The sequence below is a fragment of the Tyto alba genome, unplaced genomic scaffold (assembly GCF_018691265.1).
Source record: "Tyto alba isolate M040663 unplaced genomic scaffold, T.alba_DEE_v4.0 Super-Scaffold_48, whole genome shotgun sequence".
Classification (NCBI taxonomy): Eukaryota; Metazoa; Chordata; class Aves; order Strigiformes; family Tytonidae; genus Tyto; species Tyto alba.
Window position 1 is genome coordinate 5,018,525 of NW_024881324.1, and position 17,779 is coordinate 5,036,303.

Genomic DNA, 17,779 nt, shown 5'->3' on the forward strand with positions numbered 1-17,779 from the left:
GCTCATACCCTGGTTAAGAGAGATTAAGATGACAGCCAGGTTCAGGCAAGAAGGGTGTTATATGTGTGCAGGGGTCTAATTGGTCACAGTTTTCTACTTTACAGTGTTAGACCATGTTTTTTGAGGTCTTCGTCTCTAAGCATTGTCTAAAATGATGTAATGAGACATATGCATCCTACATGTTTTCAGTTCAAATCAGAGCTATGTTTCCATAGGTTTTGTTACCCTGATGGTTATGGCTTTGAGATTACCTATTTGGCATTTCTTTTACACTTGTGTGCTGGTTTTGGCTGTGGTAGAGTTAATTTTCTTCACAGTAGCTGGTATGGGGCTGTTTTGAATTTCTGCTGGAAACAGTGTTGATAACACAGGGATGTTTTAGTTTCTGCTGAGCAGGGCTCACACAGAGCCAAGGCCTTTCCTGCCCCTCACCCCACCCCACCAGCGAGTGGCTGGGGGGGCACAAGGAGCTGGGAGGGGGCACAGACAGGACAGCTGACCCCAACCAACCCCAGGGGTATCCCAGACCATATGGCATCATGCTCAGCATATAGAGCTGGGGGGAGAAGGAGGAAAGGGGGGGGAAGTTTGGAGTGATGGTGTTTGTCTGCCCAAGTCACTGTTACACATGATGGAGCCCGGCTGTCCTGGGGGTGGCTGAGCCTGCCTGCCCCTGGGAAGGGAGGAATGAATTCCTGGTTTTGCTTTCCTTCTGTGTGCAGCTTTTGCTTCACCTGTTAAACTGTCTTTATCTCAACCTATGAGTTCTCTCACTTGTACCCTTCTGATTCTCTCCCCATCCAACCCTGGGGGAGTGAGCAAATGGCTGGGTGGGGCTGAGTTGCATGCTGGGGTTAAACCACAACTTGTAAAGAATGTCTGCAATTGCTGTTCAAATTTTTAAAATGAGTTTACAGAGACACAGCTATTCTTCAGCCTACTGTTGCTTATAACCAGCTTACACCTATGTGTTTGATCCCCTTTATACCACCAGAACAAATGATTTTCTGATGAAGTGGTATTTTGGTTATTCATTTATATTTTAGGTTTGGGGCGGGGGTTGCCTTTTTTATTAATTCCCAATGATGAATATGGATTTTTTTTTTAACAGTTGGACAATTCCTAACTCTTATTTCCTCAATCCGTCTTTTTTTTTTTTTTAATGTAGATGTCATTGTGTTAATCTCATTTCCATGGTCTAGAGTTTAGTTGGATGCTCTGTTAAGTGTGGCACTAGCTAGCCCATTTTGGTGAAAATGAGTGAGGGTAATTTACACTGTTTTAATAATCTTTATTTGCTTGGATTTCTTGAAATGGGTTAGTAACCATTTATATAAACAGGTCTCTTGGCAGAGCTGAGCAGAGGCAAGCAGCTGTTTGAACGGGCAGTGCTTTGCAAGCCTTTTGCTAGTGTGAGCTGTGACACTTCACAAAGTGAGTTCTCTTCACAATTTTAGTTTAACTACACTGAAATTAATTTTTCTCTGTTAGGTTCTACATCAAAGAACCATCGATCTTAACCCTCAAGAAAATCTTCCTGATAGTAAAATTCATTACAAACTTCAACTTCTTTTAAGACTCTGAAGGCCAACTGGAACTATGCAAGGCCTTGAGAGCACTTGAAAAAGGTCTTACAAAGGAAGTAAATGAAATTTTCTTGTTACTAGTTTAAATTGTAGCATCCAGTCTTCCTTCATAGATCTTTGGTGCTGTAATCTTTTCTGCAGTAGTTACTGGAAGTCCCTATGGGCTGTCTTACAGTGTATAGTATTTTCACTGTCAGGCAAATGGAAGTTTAATTTTTCCTATGTCTAGATTGCAACTTTTCTTGTATGCCAGTTCTCTAAAGCAGCAGCAGCAAATTGTGAAATAAATCTTCCGTGCTAATGATAGATAATGGAGTTTCAGTAAAAATAAGACTGCATTCACTGAACAAAAGTCTGTCTTTTTGAGTTCAATTTGTAACAGTATTAAGTCATTCAATTTAGCTTTCTGCTTAGTCTCTTAAAACAAACTAAAACTCTAAGGTATCACCCAACTTTATCATCTAAGGAGAATTTTCTGTACTTCCTGTATGTGTCTTTGTGCTGAATGAAATCTGGATTTCTGTCTTAACAGTTGTTGTATTGATCAAGTAAATCCTGGAACTGTAGACATACTGACATACTGTAACATCTGCATAAGCCAAATTGTACCAGTGACCTTTGCTAAATAAGTAGCGTGTAAGTGCATGTATCTGGAGGGATGCATAGAGAATAGTTATTTTTAAAGTCAGAAGTTTGGTTTCAAAGTTAGTTAGTTTTTGTATTACTGGGATTTTTCTGTTCAAATTAACAGTGACACAAGCTTACTTAAAACTGTCTGAGAAACACAAATCTTGGAGATTTCTGGAACTTAATTGCATGATACTCTTCTAACAGAAGGAATCTTGCTATACAACTGCAGTCCACTATTATAGGTATTTATGACTTTAATATATCTGTGAATAGTGTAAATTGCTGTTATGTGGTATAGTATCATCTGAAAGTGTGCCACGACCGGGCCCATGGAAGTAATGTTAACATTGCTTGAATACAACAGTGTGGAGGAAGATAATACACCAGGTAGAAAACAGTGTGACAGTATTTCTGAAGATGCGTCTTCTCTCTTTTCCATGTTATGACCTACATCATAGTATTTTGAGTTTATATCTACTTGGAATCTGATTCTTAAGTTTATAAGCTGGCATCCAGCCTTGAGAATCCTACATGGCTCTGTGAGAATTGAATTCAAAACAATGAAATACATAGTGCTGTCCTTTTCCAAGAGGTTTTCTGTTGCAGAATGCGTAAACTAATTCGCACTGTCTGAAGTTCCACAATATAGTTTTAATTAACTTAGTGGGTTTTCTTTCAGCCTATTTCCTTTTGTATTGTGCTTTGCCCGCTCCATCCAGTTTTGCTCTTTTCTCCCTTACCTTGTACCTGTTCTGATGCTTATTTAACTTTTCATTATGCCATAAAACTGACCTATCAAAGGAGGGTTGTGGTTTTTTGGGGAGTTTGTTTATTGGTTTTGGTGATGGCTTTTGGTGTTGAATTGGTTTGTTGTGTAATGGCTTGGCTTTTCAGTTAGAGTTGGCCTAAGTCAGGTGTTAGCTTAGGCCTTGTTGTCAACTGGGAGGAGTGGTAGACGAAGAAGCGAGCCAGACCACTGTTGACAAACCGCTGACATGACTCAATTATATTGCATATGACTATAGTAACTGGTGTGCTAATTAGTACACTAATTAGTTTGTGCCTAATAGAAGGCTTATATGCAGATAGGGACCATCTAGTGTTTCTTGAAGTAGGAGGTAAGATCTGATAATCAAATAAAGGACTGGCATTGGTGATGCTCACAGGAAATTGCACTTGATGGTAAGAAAGAAAACTGAGGCAGACTTGCTGCATCTCCCACACATTAACTTACAGGAAGGGGAGCAACAACTCTTACATTAGAAATGCTGAGTTCAGAAGTAAAGCCATCAACTCAAAAGAAGAAATTCATAGAGCAGTTTTTGTCTCTATTTAAGATCACTGAAGAAAGAAATGTCTAAGTGGTTTGGACATGTGATGTTTGTTTTGAGTGTTATCAGTGATGAACACAGTTGAGTTGATGCATACTTGCTGGTGAAATGCAAAATATGAAACATGTTAGTAGCACTGTTACTGTTGATTGGACAGCAGCAGGAATACTGAAGATTTTCTTCAACATCAGTGACATTTGAGACTGATGCAACTGTAATAGTCTAATATTTTTTTCATATATTAATAATGCTTTCATACCCCGCAGGAATGTAAGTGGCTTATCTAACGTTCTGATAATGCACTGCGAGTTGGCTCGTGGTGGGTTGTTTCTCTGGGTGTGTAGTAAAGCTAAAGTTAACCTTACAATTTTGTTTGCTTCTTTCACTTCTTTTTAAGCCTGTGCCATCCAGGACCTTGCCCTTCGTGTCCAGCCTTTGTGACAAAAACATGTGAATGTGGACAAACAAGGTGAGAATGCTTGTATTATACAAACAAATGTTTATATAGGAATAGTTTATTAAAAGTTGATATACTAAAATTTCCCTTTTATTAAAAGCTTACAGATCAAAGTTTATTCTGAGATGTAACTATTATTTGTGTGCTGAAATAATTTGGAGAGTTTTATATTTAAAAAAATACAATTACTTTTAATAAAAAAATAATTTGAAAAGGGTTGTCTGGGTTAAAATAAATTTATGGTACATGTAACTGAATTGTCCAAGCAATCTGTGAGTTGATTTGATTTTGAAATCCTATTCCAGTATTTATTTTATTTTGTAGAAGACACAGAGAAAGTAGTAGAAAAAGGTTCACACCTTTTCTGTCTGAATGGAATGTAATACTAAGTTGCTCCATTTCAGAAATAATAATTTGAAGAATAACATGTACATTTCTGGGAAGCTGTACCAGTAGGAAGAGAACTCTATAGTATGATCCAGACTTAAGGGCTATCTTTTCCTTGCGTATTTGATGCATATACTGTCATTGTCAACAGTAAGACTGTACTGCCCATACTACCTGGGCTCTCTTGTCCTTAGTTGGTCTGATTCTTTAGAATCCCTGTTCTAGCTACCTAGAACTGACTCTATGTCCTAAAATGTTTGCCTGTGCTTCTTTCCAGAACCAAAGCAAACAACCTGATTTCAGTGTTATCGTTCTTGCTCTAGAGGAAAGATGTTCAGACTTTCACAATTATTTCTGAAAGTTTGAATGTATATTAGATGTTCTTAATTTTTCAAAACTCTGCCAGTATTTGTAGTCGAAAGCACTTTGTCTTCAGTAGAAAAATGGATTGTTTATAAATGAATGAATTTCATTTTACATAGTAAGATCACCACTTCTGTTTTTTATCCTAGCTATTCTTTGCATTTAAAACTTTACAAGAGTGCTGATTATTTTTAGTACTTCATTTAATACTTAAAACTTGCTTCTAAACAGCATCTTTTCATATTTACTGTGTTAGCATCCAAGATGTATGCTATGGCACCTCTGATTTTAAGATGTTTTAAAGTTACTATTTCAAATGTACATTTCATAGCTACTATATGAGGCTGGCCAGAATGGAAAAAGGATTATTGGTTTTGAACCATTTTAAAAATAATTTAAATTAAAACCCCAAATGGTTCAGATGGTCTAAGTCTTCAGAAAGATGTCTGTAATAGAAATATCTGCTCTTCTGGCGTGATGCATAACCATGTATTAGGTTAAAGTTATAGCGTCACTTTTTTTTTTTTTTTTTAATTTAAATGAGAGAGAATTCTGTAGACTGACTTCTTTGATCAAGTGTCCTACTTCAGGGGGGTGGGAGAGGGGAATCAAGGGGGGGAAAAATAGGGGGGGTATTTCTTAAAAACTTTCATTAATAAGTTATGCTCCCTTTCAAAGGCATTGGCATTATATTGAAAAAGTATTTTTCTTTTTCATAAATGCTCTATAGATATTAAGGTAGCTGACAGACTATGATGTCATTTCTCTACAGTCATTCAGTTCGCTGTGGCCAATCAACAAAAATACATTGTTCTAATGTCTGTGGGAATACTTTAAACTGTGGTAAGCACAGCTGTACTCAAGTGTGCCATGCAGGAAAATGTTCACCTTGCCAGTTAACAGTGCAGCAAGGTAAGTATTGGAATGTCTTATGCATACCCACTCAATACTGTGCAAACAAGAGGTTGTAAAAAAAACAGTGCCAAGAGGCAAGTGCTTTATTTTTACTTTATTTTTACTTAACAAAACAAAAATCTATTGCTCAAATATTTAGAAAATGTTTTAGCATCACTATGTATTTAAATAAGAATACAAACATGACTAGAATTCCTCCAGGACGATTAGGCTGTTGGCTCATGTGCCCTATTAGGACAGACTGGTGGTATTGAACTTTGTTAGCTTGAGAAGACTGAGTAGTGAGTGGCCTTTCAGTAGCTGGTAGGAGGTAATCAGGAAGATGGAGACAACCTGTGCATGGCGGGAGGATGAGAGACAATGAGTTGAAATGCTGTAAGGAGAAATTTTTCTTGGAAACTTGGAAGTTTTCAAGAGCCAGCTGAATAAAACACTGAGTAACATTGTCTGATCTCACTGCTGACTCTGTTTTTAAGTAAAGGCTTGGACTAGCTGATACCTTAAGGGCGCTTCTGATCTGAATTTTCCTATGATCCTACTTAATCTTTCACTAGAATTCTGAGACTTGTTTAAGCAGTACATGGAAGAAGAATAAAAAGAAATGTAGGAAATCACATTTCAACAAGCTACTCACATTTTCTATTAAAATTTTCTAAACTTGGTCTTGAATAGAAATTAAATGGTCCAAGTATGTGTGCTAGTATACAAATACATTTTTGTTGAACAGTTTGCATACAGAAAATTGCAAGTTAATTTTCTTGAATTTTTAAAGTAATAATGAACTTGTTATGTGTTCTGCTTTAATAAGTGAGCTTTTTGTGCAGATAATACTTCCCCTTTAGTTTTTACCTCCTTATCAAAACAAATCAAACAAGAATTCCCGCTTCTGTAGGACTGAGAAACCTCTATTGCTGAATTAAATCTAAAGAATAACTTTATTATCCTTCTAAAAACTGACGATAGCAATTTTTTATATTTGCTGTACTGCTGGAAGTGTTTTGTCACTAATGCTCTCTTCTGTTGTTTTCTGTGGAATATTGTTTTCTTTCAGTGTGTTACTGTGGAAGCAACTTTAAAGAAGTATTGTGTGGGACAAAGGAAGAATTCTCTGATGGATTTGGAAATTTCTCGTGTCAGAATATATGTGGCAAGTAAGGTCCCTATAATCTAGGCTTTTGAAAAGGAAAAGATCATTTTATACATGCTCAGTGATCATGATACTCTTAAATAATTCCTTTGTTTCTTTCTTTCTTTGATTTTGTTTTTTTCCAGAAAATTAAATTGTGGGAGGCACAATTGTACACAAGTATGCCATCCTCAACCTTGCCAGCTCTGTCCACGACTTCCACAAGTAGTGTATCGCTGTCCCTGTGGTCAGACTCCTCTCAGCAAGTTACTGGAATTAGGATGTGTTGAACGTAAAATATGCACAGATCCCATCCCGTCATGTGGAAAAACATGTGGCAAACCTCTGTCTTGTGGCAGCTATGGTAATGGGAACTTTCTGCATCAGAGTATTCAGACTATCTGGTTGTTTGGTTGGTTGTTTATTTTTAAAAAAAGGTGATCCTTAACCGTTTATTTCAAGAAATAGATATTTGATTAGTGATTTTGGGTTCTAACTAAACTGAGTTGGAAAGCCACTGCAGAGCCTGCAGTCTGGCTGTTTGTTTATAATGATACTTAAAATCAGGAAATATATTTGTCTAGAAAGCACTAACACCAGTTAGCCATTTAAATTTTGTTTACAGGCACCTTTCCTGTAATGGTAGAGGAATAGAACTGTAGGAATTTCCAAAGTGTAGTATGTACTGATGTCTCTTAAAAGCCCACGTAGGTCTTTGACTTTCATGTGAAGACTGGTAGAGATAAATGGCTGTTCAGATGCCTCCAGTAAATTCTCATTTCCTGCTGCTGTAAGAGGGTCATGAAGTAAAAAGCAGCATTGGAAAGTTGGAGAAATTTATGTGCAGAAGCAAAACTGCTTTTTTTTGATGGGTGCATTAGGTAGCTCAAGTATATTTAACTAGGAGATTGTGTGAAGCTCCACTTTTACAAACTACATACTTAATTTTTTTTTTTTTAGACTTTAGAGAGGAGAGTGTCAGGATGAGGGCTTCTTATTAATAACTGATCCATTCTGTCAGTCCAAGGGCAACAGGTAGAAAGGGAATGAGTAATTTAGCTTTTAGTTGAATTTCAGTTAACCTAGTAAGTGGAATATGAAAGTATGCACAGTAAGTCATTCTTTTGGGCTGAAAAGGAATTAAAAATGAATTAAATTCCTGGAACTTGGGTAAGACAGTATCACACAGTCTCTTTTTTTTCCATACGTTATGGTAAAAAATATTTCAAATGTATGCATATTCAATGTTAATTGTAGACATGAAACTCTAGTCTATAGATTCAGGATTAAAAGTTGAAAATAATGACAAAACTTATGCACATTCAGCTCAAAATAGCTAATTTGTTTGGAAACCCAGCTACACATAAGCTTAGTATCTTTGACCAGTGGTGTTCCTAATAAATATGAAGTTCCAAGTGACAGATTTTATTTTTTATTAACAGTTAATCTTTGTATTTTCATTTTACTAGAGTTCATTCATACCTGTGAAAGCCTTTGCCATGAAGGAGACTGTAGACCGTGTTCTCACACATCAAATATTTATTGTAGGTGTGGCTTCAAAAAAAAGGTGAGCATATAAAGCTTGACCATGGTGACAGGTAATCTTGTTTTTTAAAGCTGCGGAGAAAAAGGAGCTGAAGTAGTGGAGGAAAATAAAGCTAATAAATATAAGAGGTGCTATGCTCCTTAGCTGCAAGAACCTCCATTGTATACCAACTGATAGATGCTAACTAGATTATACTGTAAAGTGCTAACAGAGGCTACTTACTGTAGAGGCATTTTTTTAAGTACTTTTGCAGAGCTTACCAAGAATTCTGTTTAAGCTGACTGCAAAGTCCTGCATTATCCTGCAGTTTTTATAAAGCAAAACAAATGGTAGTTTTACCAAGAGTAATGCAAACTAAGAGAAGAAAAGTAGCCAAACATAAAAAACTAACTAAAACTTTATAGTAATAGTTTGTAGATTTGTTGTAGAATTTTTTTAGAGAGAATATGAAGTTTTTACTGGTCCCCATTTTTGTACATTTATATAGTGACCCAGCAGATTCTCAGCAATTTTTATATAATAATTAGTATATTTTTAAACTATGCTACTTTCTGTAATCATAGCTTTGAAATTTCTGGCTACTCTCACAGGAGCCTTCTGACCTGTTATATATCATCTAGAAGTAGAAATAGATGTATATATTCAGAAGCCATAAGTACATAGAAATGATTGAGACTTTTCTCGAGGTTATAACAGTTTGCTCATACAGGTTTGCTGATGGTAGTTATGGGGTAGGAGATTGTCTTTCATTTTGCAGCCTGAAACAAAGTTGTGAGGTTTGGATTTTAGTTTATGCAGCTTCTCAGATACCAGAAAGCCACTTCTTGAAAAAATGAGTGAACTACAGTGATGAGTCAGTCGTGAAAAATGTGATGCTCAGAATATAAAGGTGTGATGACTGAAGGTTCACATGTAGTTGATCAACAATGTTCTTTTCGTCCATCACACTTTATTCTCATGTTGAGGTCTTTAATCTAGGTAAAACTTCTTTGATCGTGAGATTTGACTTGATTTTCTCTTGCTTTTTTTTTTTTTTATAATAGAGTCAGACTTGCATTTTTGGGACAGTTGGTCAAAGCACAAATTTAGGCTCTTGTGTCAATATTCTCTGGGAGAGCTCTCTTGCTTTCTGCCATGCAAGTTTCTGATTTCTTAGGACAAACCTGTTTCTGTCACTTCACAGCATTATCTGCTGAATTAAGTGGTGAATACAAAACTACAATTTTTTCAATTGGTATTGAATCTTTAAGGAAAAGGTACTGTGTTAAAAGGTCTAAGGATTTTTTCTAGCTTTGTTTCACTTCTGTATACAAAAGTGTTATACACATGAAAACTGAGAGTGATGCTGCTTTCTGTATCATGTGACTAGGTGTTCTCTAGATAATTAAGTTTCAGTTGTTTCATCTGTTTTAACCTCATGGCTCCCTTTTGTTTCCTAGGAAGTCCCATGTGCTCTTCTCAGAAATAAAGGTACGATGTTATGCTACATATATAATGTGAAATTGTTTCAAAAATTATACACAGCTCATACTGATTTTGGGGTTCAGTGGTGAATTTGACAAGCATCTGATCAGTACTGCTTCTTTTATCCATACTTCCACGCCACACTGGTCATTTCTTGAGATGCTGCTACTTTTGGGAAGAGGTTTGAAATAAACCTCTCATTTCTACCCATCTTTTACATAAGGAAAGACTTATTCAGCATTTCATCTTTAAGATTCCAGACAAGCAGTCTGTTTCAGTTTGAACAGTTTCTTGTATGTCACATGCCATATTTAACAGGTTGCCTGGCATCCTGCAATATCTTTAGGTCAGCTTGGACAGCTCATATGCAAAGTAATCCTTTTGCTCTGCTCTTGTCCAAGTTCCTGGATAAATACAGGTTTCGATTCTGCTTGACAGTTGCATGCTGCTGGTCTTTGCATCTGAGCTTGGCAGGCAGTTCCCATTTAACACTTCTTGGTATTCTGGATGTAGCATCTCAAAATTCACATCAGTGAAATGTTTACTTTACGGACACCTGTCATACTGAGTACTTATTTACAAGATACATAAGGAAGTAATACGTGGATTTCCTAATTTGAGCCCTTGTCTGTGAAGACGTTGTTCTTCAGAAGTGATTGCTTTCCTTACCTGTGGGTGGTGATAAGGATGTTCTTCGTTAGCACTAGTTTCGTGAGCATATCAACAGTAGTTGTATTTAGCTGAATTTTATTGCCTTACCAATTTGAGCAGTCTTAAATTGGATGTTTGTGGTACTCCAGTGTATCAGGATATCCTGTTTTCTGTGTTCTGTTTGTGCAGTTTATCGTGTAAAGACTAATGCAAAATAAACTAGTTTCAGGTACTTTGCTCTCCAAAATCCTTTTGAACAAGGGTTTGTTTAAAGGAAGCCAAGTGTTCACATGGACAATTAATGTGGGAAAGCAAGTAATTTAAAAGTTTGCTTTCTAGAGACTTTGTCTCTTCTAGACCATGCTGTGCAACAGCCTTAGCGTAATATTGCGATCACAGTCTTTATTCTCAACATATGCAAAGACATAAGTTATGACTGGTTTCTTGGGCTGTTATGTTCTTCATAGCTGCTATTACATTCATGTGTGACAAGCGATGCAACAAAAAAAGATCATGTGGACGACACAAGTGTAATGAAGTTTGCTGTGTGGTAAGTTTAATGTGTGGTTTTATTAAATTGTTCGTTATGATGTGTATTTAGTTGTGGTTGTGATGTTAGAAGACTTTTTTGCTTTTCTATCTTTACTTTTTTGGAGCACACCTCCTTATGAGGCCGGGCTGAGAGAGTTGGAGGGGGGTTCAGCCTGGAGAAGAGAAGGCTCTGGGGAGACCTTAGAGCCACCTTTTAGTACTTAATGGGGCCTACAGGAAAGGTGGGGAGGGGCTTTTATAAGGGCATGTAGTGATAGGACACTGTGCAGGGGGTGAGGCGCTGGCCCAGGGTGCCCAGAGCAGCTGTGGGTGCCCCCTCCCTGGAAGGGTTCAAGGCCAGGTTGGACGGGGCTGGGAGCCCCCTGGGCTGGGGGAAGGGGGCCCTGCCCGGGGCAGAGGGGGTGGAACTAGGTGATCCATCCTGAACCACTCCCCGGTTCTATCATCTTCAGTCTCTATTTGCAGTATTGATCACGCTCAAAAATTTTGTGTGTGTGTGTGTTTAATTTGCAGCATTTGTTTTATGGGTATCATTATAAATGTAAAACCATGTTCCAGTCTAAATGCAATTAAATCAGTGTAAAGGTGCTTTTTCTCAATTCAGTGATTCCAGGGAAAATAAGAGCGGGGAAGGATATTACTTAATACAAGAAGCATAAGCTGTGATGTAGCTATGTCTGCAACAGAGGTCTTAACAGAATCCACTTTAAAAATTGCGTATCCGTACAGTGATGGAAAAACTGCATAGATCAGACCTAAGCTATTTTTTGTGCTATACAATTTTGTTAATAGTAGAATATAACCTCAGATAGAAAAATGAACCAGTAGGGTTTATAGTTTAATTCTGGTTTTCTTTTTGCCTTCCTCTAGGACACAGAACATAAGTGTTCTTTGGTTTGCGGTCGTAAACTCAACTGCGGGCTTCATAGGTGTGAAGAACCTTGTCATCGGGGCAGTTGTCAAACATGCTGGCAAACAAGTGAGTTATGTTCAAGAGCACGCCATTTCTTATAGAAATTTATTTTCTTAACTGATCAGAGTTGAGACAGAGAAGGAGATTCAAACTGACCAGAACCTGAAGAATATGCAGTTGATTTTGATTGTATTTTTTTCATGAAAGAGAAAGTTATTTAATTTTAGATGAGTTTACTGAGTGATGGATTTTTAACAGTTGAAATTCAGTGACAGGGAAATATATTCAGTTATGTCTGTTGATCCAACATTCACTTAAATTTGAGGAATCATGCAAGGAAAAAAAGCATTTTAGAAAGGTAATTTTTAAGGGAATTCTTGTTTAACAGTGTAATAACTCTTAAAGGTCTTTGAAGTATGCAGCAGAATTTCTTTATCTGCTTAGAATTCAGACTTTCCTGACTTGGTATACTAGTGATTTTTCTCTGGACAGGACCATCTGAAGAAATAAGAGATGCCATTTGTGTGTGTCTTAAGCTTTCTGGTCATGTTCTGGATTGTGAAAATTAGTACTGAATTGCTAGAAATAGATTGACAGCCAGCAGGTATTAATTTTCTTAGAATTGGTGAAATATTTAAATACTTAAGCTGGTGCGATAGCTTTAGACAGGCATGTACTCTGTTAAAAGTTGTGCCAGTTGAATGTACTAGTTTTCTACAACTGCTTTTTACCACTTAATGTAGGGGACCATATGTTGATTTTGTACCATTATAATACGTAGATAATACTACATTTTCTGATTTTGGCCTGAAGCAGACAGAAGAATGCTTCTATGTTTTCTTCTGCTATCAGAACCTTTAGTTGTTCTGGAACATCTTCATATGTGATAGCATTTTAACGTTTTTTTCAGTCTCATTTTAATATAGGTTTCCCCTTTCTTTATAGATGTAGCTTATCACGGAAATTATAAGATCTTTATTAAATACAATTTTTGAAAGTTGAGCAGAAGCAGCACTTCATGGATTCTTCAGTTTGCATCCATCCTTCCACTCAGTGTTCTCTTAAGTTTGAAAGTTTTCTTTAAATCCAACATTGTTAATTCTTGTAGCTGTGAATTCTAGGTTTATTTTTCCATCTACCTTAATCAGCAATAAAACTGTGAGGGGAGAGTGTTTCTAGAACTAGCTGTAGTTCCTCTTCAGCTTTCATCAAATACTGCCTTTTGTCTAGTAGTTCTGCAGTCACTTCTGGAGAAAAGTGAGTTTCCTCACTCAGAAACTGGGTACTGCTTTGGAACTGCTCACTGGAATGTGGGAAAGAGAACAGTGAGATTTTGGAAGTGTCAACCAGACCTCGTGACGTTGGTGAAAAGGGGACAGACGGGTGTTGTGTGTTGTAAGGATGCTGTTTACAGCTGGAAGTGTCTTAGCTGCAGTAGTACATGTGCATCTCCTATTTCATATGCATATGGACATACTGAAAGAACTCATTTTTTTATGGAGGCTAACTTTTCATGGAAACATCCTGCAAAAGGGAAGGTACTAGAGTCTTTAAAGCTCACTGGAGTTGAACTAGCATTGTAGTCTGTCATAATAGCCTATGAATATAATGTGTATGCTGGCTATACCTTTCTTTAAAAAAAATAAATATTTCTGTGTCCCAAAATTTATGTTGACAAAGCAAAATAGTAATCTGAATGTCTCAGAGGTCCTGTTAGTAACTTCTGGTGTAGTTGAGTCAGAATGCACAGATTTTTCTGAGTGTTGGTTTTTCTTCACTGGATTTCATGGGTTTGATATTCAAGATCATTAAATTTTTCCACATTGCTGCAGTGTTTCTGAGGATTGTATTTCATTCTGACCTAAGATTCAGATGCCTGGAGAGATCTAGGGGTTGTCTCCACTGTAAATTGTTCCACTGTTGGATGTGATGTGATTGAAGGATCAAGCTTGACTGCTGAAATTTTGCAGTGATGCTCTTTGAGTGTAGGAAAAGCAGCTACCTACTCAAGGAACCAGATACTTATGATAATTTGGCTTAAACCTTTGTCTCCCTGAAGTCTCTCATTCTGTATCTGTCTACCGGTAAATCATCTAAGCAGTATCTTCAAGGATTTCTTACCTGCTTTCCCTGGATGCTGCTAGTTGAGATTTCAGAGGCGTACATATTGTGATTCTGATCCTGTAGCTGATGGGGAGTGCTGCTCAGCACTAGGAACTCCATCTTTGGCTCTGACTTACCTGTCTAGCCACCACTTCGCAGTTGGGCTTCATCAGCCATGGCATTATGTGCCATGTCATCGTCAGCTGCAAGCTATGTGCCACTGATTAGATGGGATTTCTTGCCCCTGCCTCCATCTCCAATACTGGTTTTGCTGGGTATGCTCAGGGCTGGCATCAAGATGAAATACTAGAGTGCATCTATACCTCTGGTTCTGTGTGCTTCCTGGGTACTTTACCTTTCCAATGTAATTTCCTTAGTGCTGAGAGGTGAGGTTGCTTTCTATGCCAGGGTCTCTTTATACACACCCAGTCTACCTCAAGACAGGAATACATCTCTTGGAGAAAATAAATTATTTCAGTATTAAATGGATTTTTTTTTTTTTTTTTGAAAGTTGTCAGATGTTATATTTCTCTTTGGATCAGACCTCTCTGCACTCCCTCCCCATTTTCTGGATTAGTGATAGCTAAGGAACCTTCATTATAATTAAGATTCTTCACTTATTGCGTGTCCTCAGTAGCAAGCAGCCAGCGTAGCCTGTCTAACACTCAAGTTGTCCAGGGACCTTGCTCTCTGGTCTTTTATCTTTCTGAACCAAGGAAGATTTGTGGCTTTGAAGCCTGGAGGGTTATAGGTTGTTTCAAGACCTGTGGTAAGGGACAGCAAAAGCCCTACTCTTTCTCATGCTTGCTTTCCACAGAAAATCCATGGATGCTCTGAAAGTTCTCAACTTTTTCTACTTCTTCCTTCTAACACTTAATGTTTTGTTTACCCCAGCATTCTTATTTGTTGGAATTTATTGTAATTAAGTCTCCTTAGAGAAAAAATATGATCCTTTCTACTAACTGCTGCACTGTAAGATATGTGGGCAAAAGACTAGGACCTGGCCTGAGATTTAACTGACTGAACAGATCATAAAAAACAAATGGACATGAGAAATTTCTGAACATAACAAAAACACAGTGAAAAGCTGACAAAAGTTTCAGATAGTGCGATGGGGAATGGATGAATTTCACAAATGTTAAGGATGAGAGATGACTGAGCTTCACAGATAATTGGAGGGTGGAATGTATTGCGAACCTTTTCAGGAGTGAAATATTGCAAGATCAACAGAACTTGGGTAATTGTGTGATGCTGGGGTGACTTAGCTAATGATAACAAAAATAGCAAACTGGGACCAATGGGGAGAAATTTATTTTGGTAGATTATTTGGGAGGAATTGAGGTGGATGCATGGAAAAATTAAGAGAAGGGGGGATAAAAGGCACCGGTTGTACAAATGAAGGTGCTGGTCAGTGCACTCCTCTAGCACCGCCCCATGCAGCTGATGACGACTGTCTATCCTGTCTTAGTTAAGAATAAGGTTTAGTATCTGTCAGAGTAATCTCATTCTGTGTTCTGTGTGTGAGAGGTATTAAGTGTCAGCAACTGGAGTCTTGGCTGCAGATCATGGGAGCACATAATCTGTGCCAGCAACTGGAGAGATCAGACAGACTTACTGTTACTCTATGACAGCATCTGGAGACAAGTTATAGGGGCCCCTTGGTCTGGGTGCCAGCACCTGCAGGCACCAGGAGGTGTGTGCAATTCCATCGTTCATTGCGGTCCTGCGTGTGCCTGTGTATGACTGGGTAATTTGCTAATGAACTTCCTTCAAAGCTGGACTGACTGGCTAGTAGGAAGAGCTCTACCTCTGGAAATACCCAAGGTTTCAGCCAGTGACTGGGTAAAGGGTCTGACCAGGTATGAATACTAGGTAGAGCCTGTGTGAATATTTGAGGTCCATAAATGCGGTGGAGTGTATGCATGTGTGTGTGTGTCTTCACTAGTGAACTTCAATCCTGATGAGCTGGAGAGGAGGAAGAGGACTTGGCTATTGGTATTCCTGTTTACGTGAATCTTGTTGTTCGGTTGGCTCTGTGTTAGTCTGTGTGTCCGGTCATGTTACTGTCATGTATGTATTGTGTGTCTTGTCTCTGGAATATGTGTTCAGTCTTGCTACTGGCTGGACCTCCACATTGGTTCAGCAGCCATCGTATCCATGGAAGTGGGACAGTAGGAACCTTCAGGGTTTTAGAGTTCAACAGATTTTGCTTTAGTAGACTAGGAAGGAGGAATCCTGTGATTCCAAGAATCAGAGAACTTGCTGAATTTAGCAGCTCCTTTAACACACTCATCCTCTTTTGAGGTTGGAATTGTTGTTTTGTATTTTTATTGACCCATTGTTTTCTTACCTCCTCCATAGTTCTGTCTTGTTTGCCCTGATCCACTATCTCTCTATTCATCTATAGAACAATCATATTCACTTTTAGTTCTCAGATCTCCTTCTGTATGACTTATGATGTTAATATTTTCTCTTAATGTCCTTTTTTTTCTAAGGATTCATCTGTTTGAACTGTAGTTTGCATTCCAATCAATCTCCTTCCCAGTTTCTTTAGTTTGAAGAACAGCAGTGAATGGTATTAATTTTTGTGCAGTGTTAAGTTTTAGTTGGGATGGTGTATGTAATTATCTATATTCCTTTGTTTATTTTATCTCTGAGATTTGGAATCTTGTGATAAGAGTTTAAAATCTGTTTCCCAAATGTGGAAGTTTAATAAAAAAACCCAAGCAAGCAAAAAACAAAAACAAAAAAACAAAACCCAAAAACCAAAACTCCAAGATTATGTATACTGCCTGAGATAGAGAACTTAAAAAACATACAAAGTTGGCTTTCAGATATTTGAACAGATTCATAAACTGCTGTGAGTAATACTGGATGACATAAAGAAGTATAAAGAAGAAATTTTAGGGAGAAGTCTACAGACTTGGCAGCCTTTTGGTAATTCTCTCTGGAATCTTTCCAGTACTGCACGCAGAGCATGGCAAAAGGACAAAATCTAACCACTGGTCTGAAAAAGTGATGGTAGGGGATATTCAGAACACAAGATTTGGATGATGAGCTTTCTGAAAGGGAATTCAAGAGACACCTTCTCATTGTTAAGTCAAGGATAGAAGGCATGAGCATTTCTCTTGCTCCAGTTCAAAATGTTGCTGTCAAAGAACCACTGTCTGAAAGCAAGCATAATTATTAATGATCGTAGTCCAGTTTTCTTGTAGGAGTCACAGAAGCTAGTAAATTCACTACACTGGTGTTTAATATCAAAAAAATGAAGCTGGAGTAAAACACTTGCATGTTATTTAAAGATTTCCTTTAGTGGAGAAGTGCAAATATATGCAGCTATTGGGATATATTTGACTTGTTTTTTCAGGCTTTGACGAGTTAACTTGTTATTGTGGTGAATCCGTGATTTACCCCCCTGTCCCCTGTGGCACTCAGCCACCAGAGTGTAAAAAAACATGTACCAGGCCACACGACTGTGATCATCCAGGTAAGTCAGACCGTTCAGTTTTCCCTTGGGTTTTTTGTTCTGCTTAGTTTTAATCAAAATGTGGAAAAGTGTACATAGGCCTGTTTGAAAACATACTTGATCTTTTATTGGCTGCTTTTTCAGTAGTTCTGAATATTTCCAACAATCTACACTTAAAATCCAACTGACTAAAAACTTGCCATGAATACTAGTAGTGGTACTTCTGACTGGTGAAAGCATTGGAATTTTTTCTGATCGTTCTTAATAGCCACAATACGTTAAACAGTGT

The 17,779-nt window shown here is 37.7% G+C and overlaps 1 protein-coding gene across 3 annotated transcripts in view; it reads left to right on the plus strand.

Moving 5' to 3' along the window:
• NFX1 (nuclear transcription factor, X-box binding 1) overlaps positions 1-17,779 on the plus strand; it is a 70,670-nt gene that overhangs the window by 25,919 nt on the left and 26,972 nt on the right. For all 3 annotated transcript variants that reach the window (XM_042806797.1, XM_042806798.1, XM_042806799.1), the window contains exons 6-14: positions 3,945-4,016; positions 5,527-5,666; positions 6,721-6,820; positions 6,942-7,159; positions 8,265-8,362; positions 9,781-9,811; positions 10,924-11,006; positions 11,879-11,987; positions 17,392-17,511. In XM_042806797.1, coding sequence (XP_042662731.1) covers positions 3,945-4,016; positions 5,527-5,666; positions 6,721-6,820; positions 6,942-7,159; positions 8,265-8,362; positions 9,781-9,811; positions 10,924-11,006; positions 11,879-11,987; positions 17,392-17,511 — 971 coding nt within the window. The remainder of the gene's footprint in view (positions 1-3,944; positions 4,017-5,526; positions 5,667-6,720; positions 6,821-6,941; positions 7,160-8,264; positions 8,363-9,780; positions 9,812-10,923; positions 11,007-11,878; positions 11,988-17,391; positions 17,512-17,779) is intronic.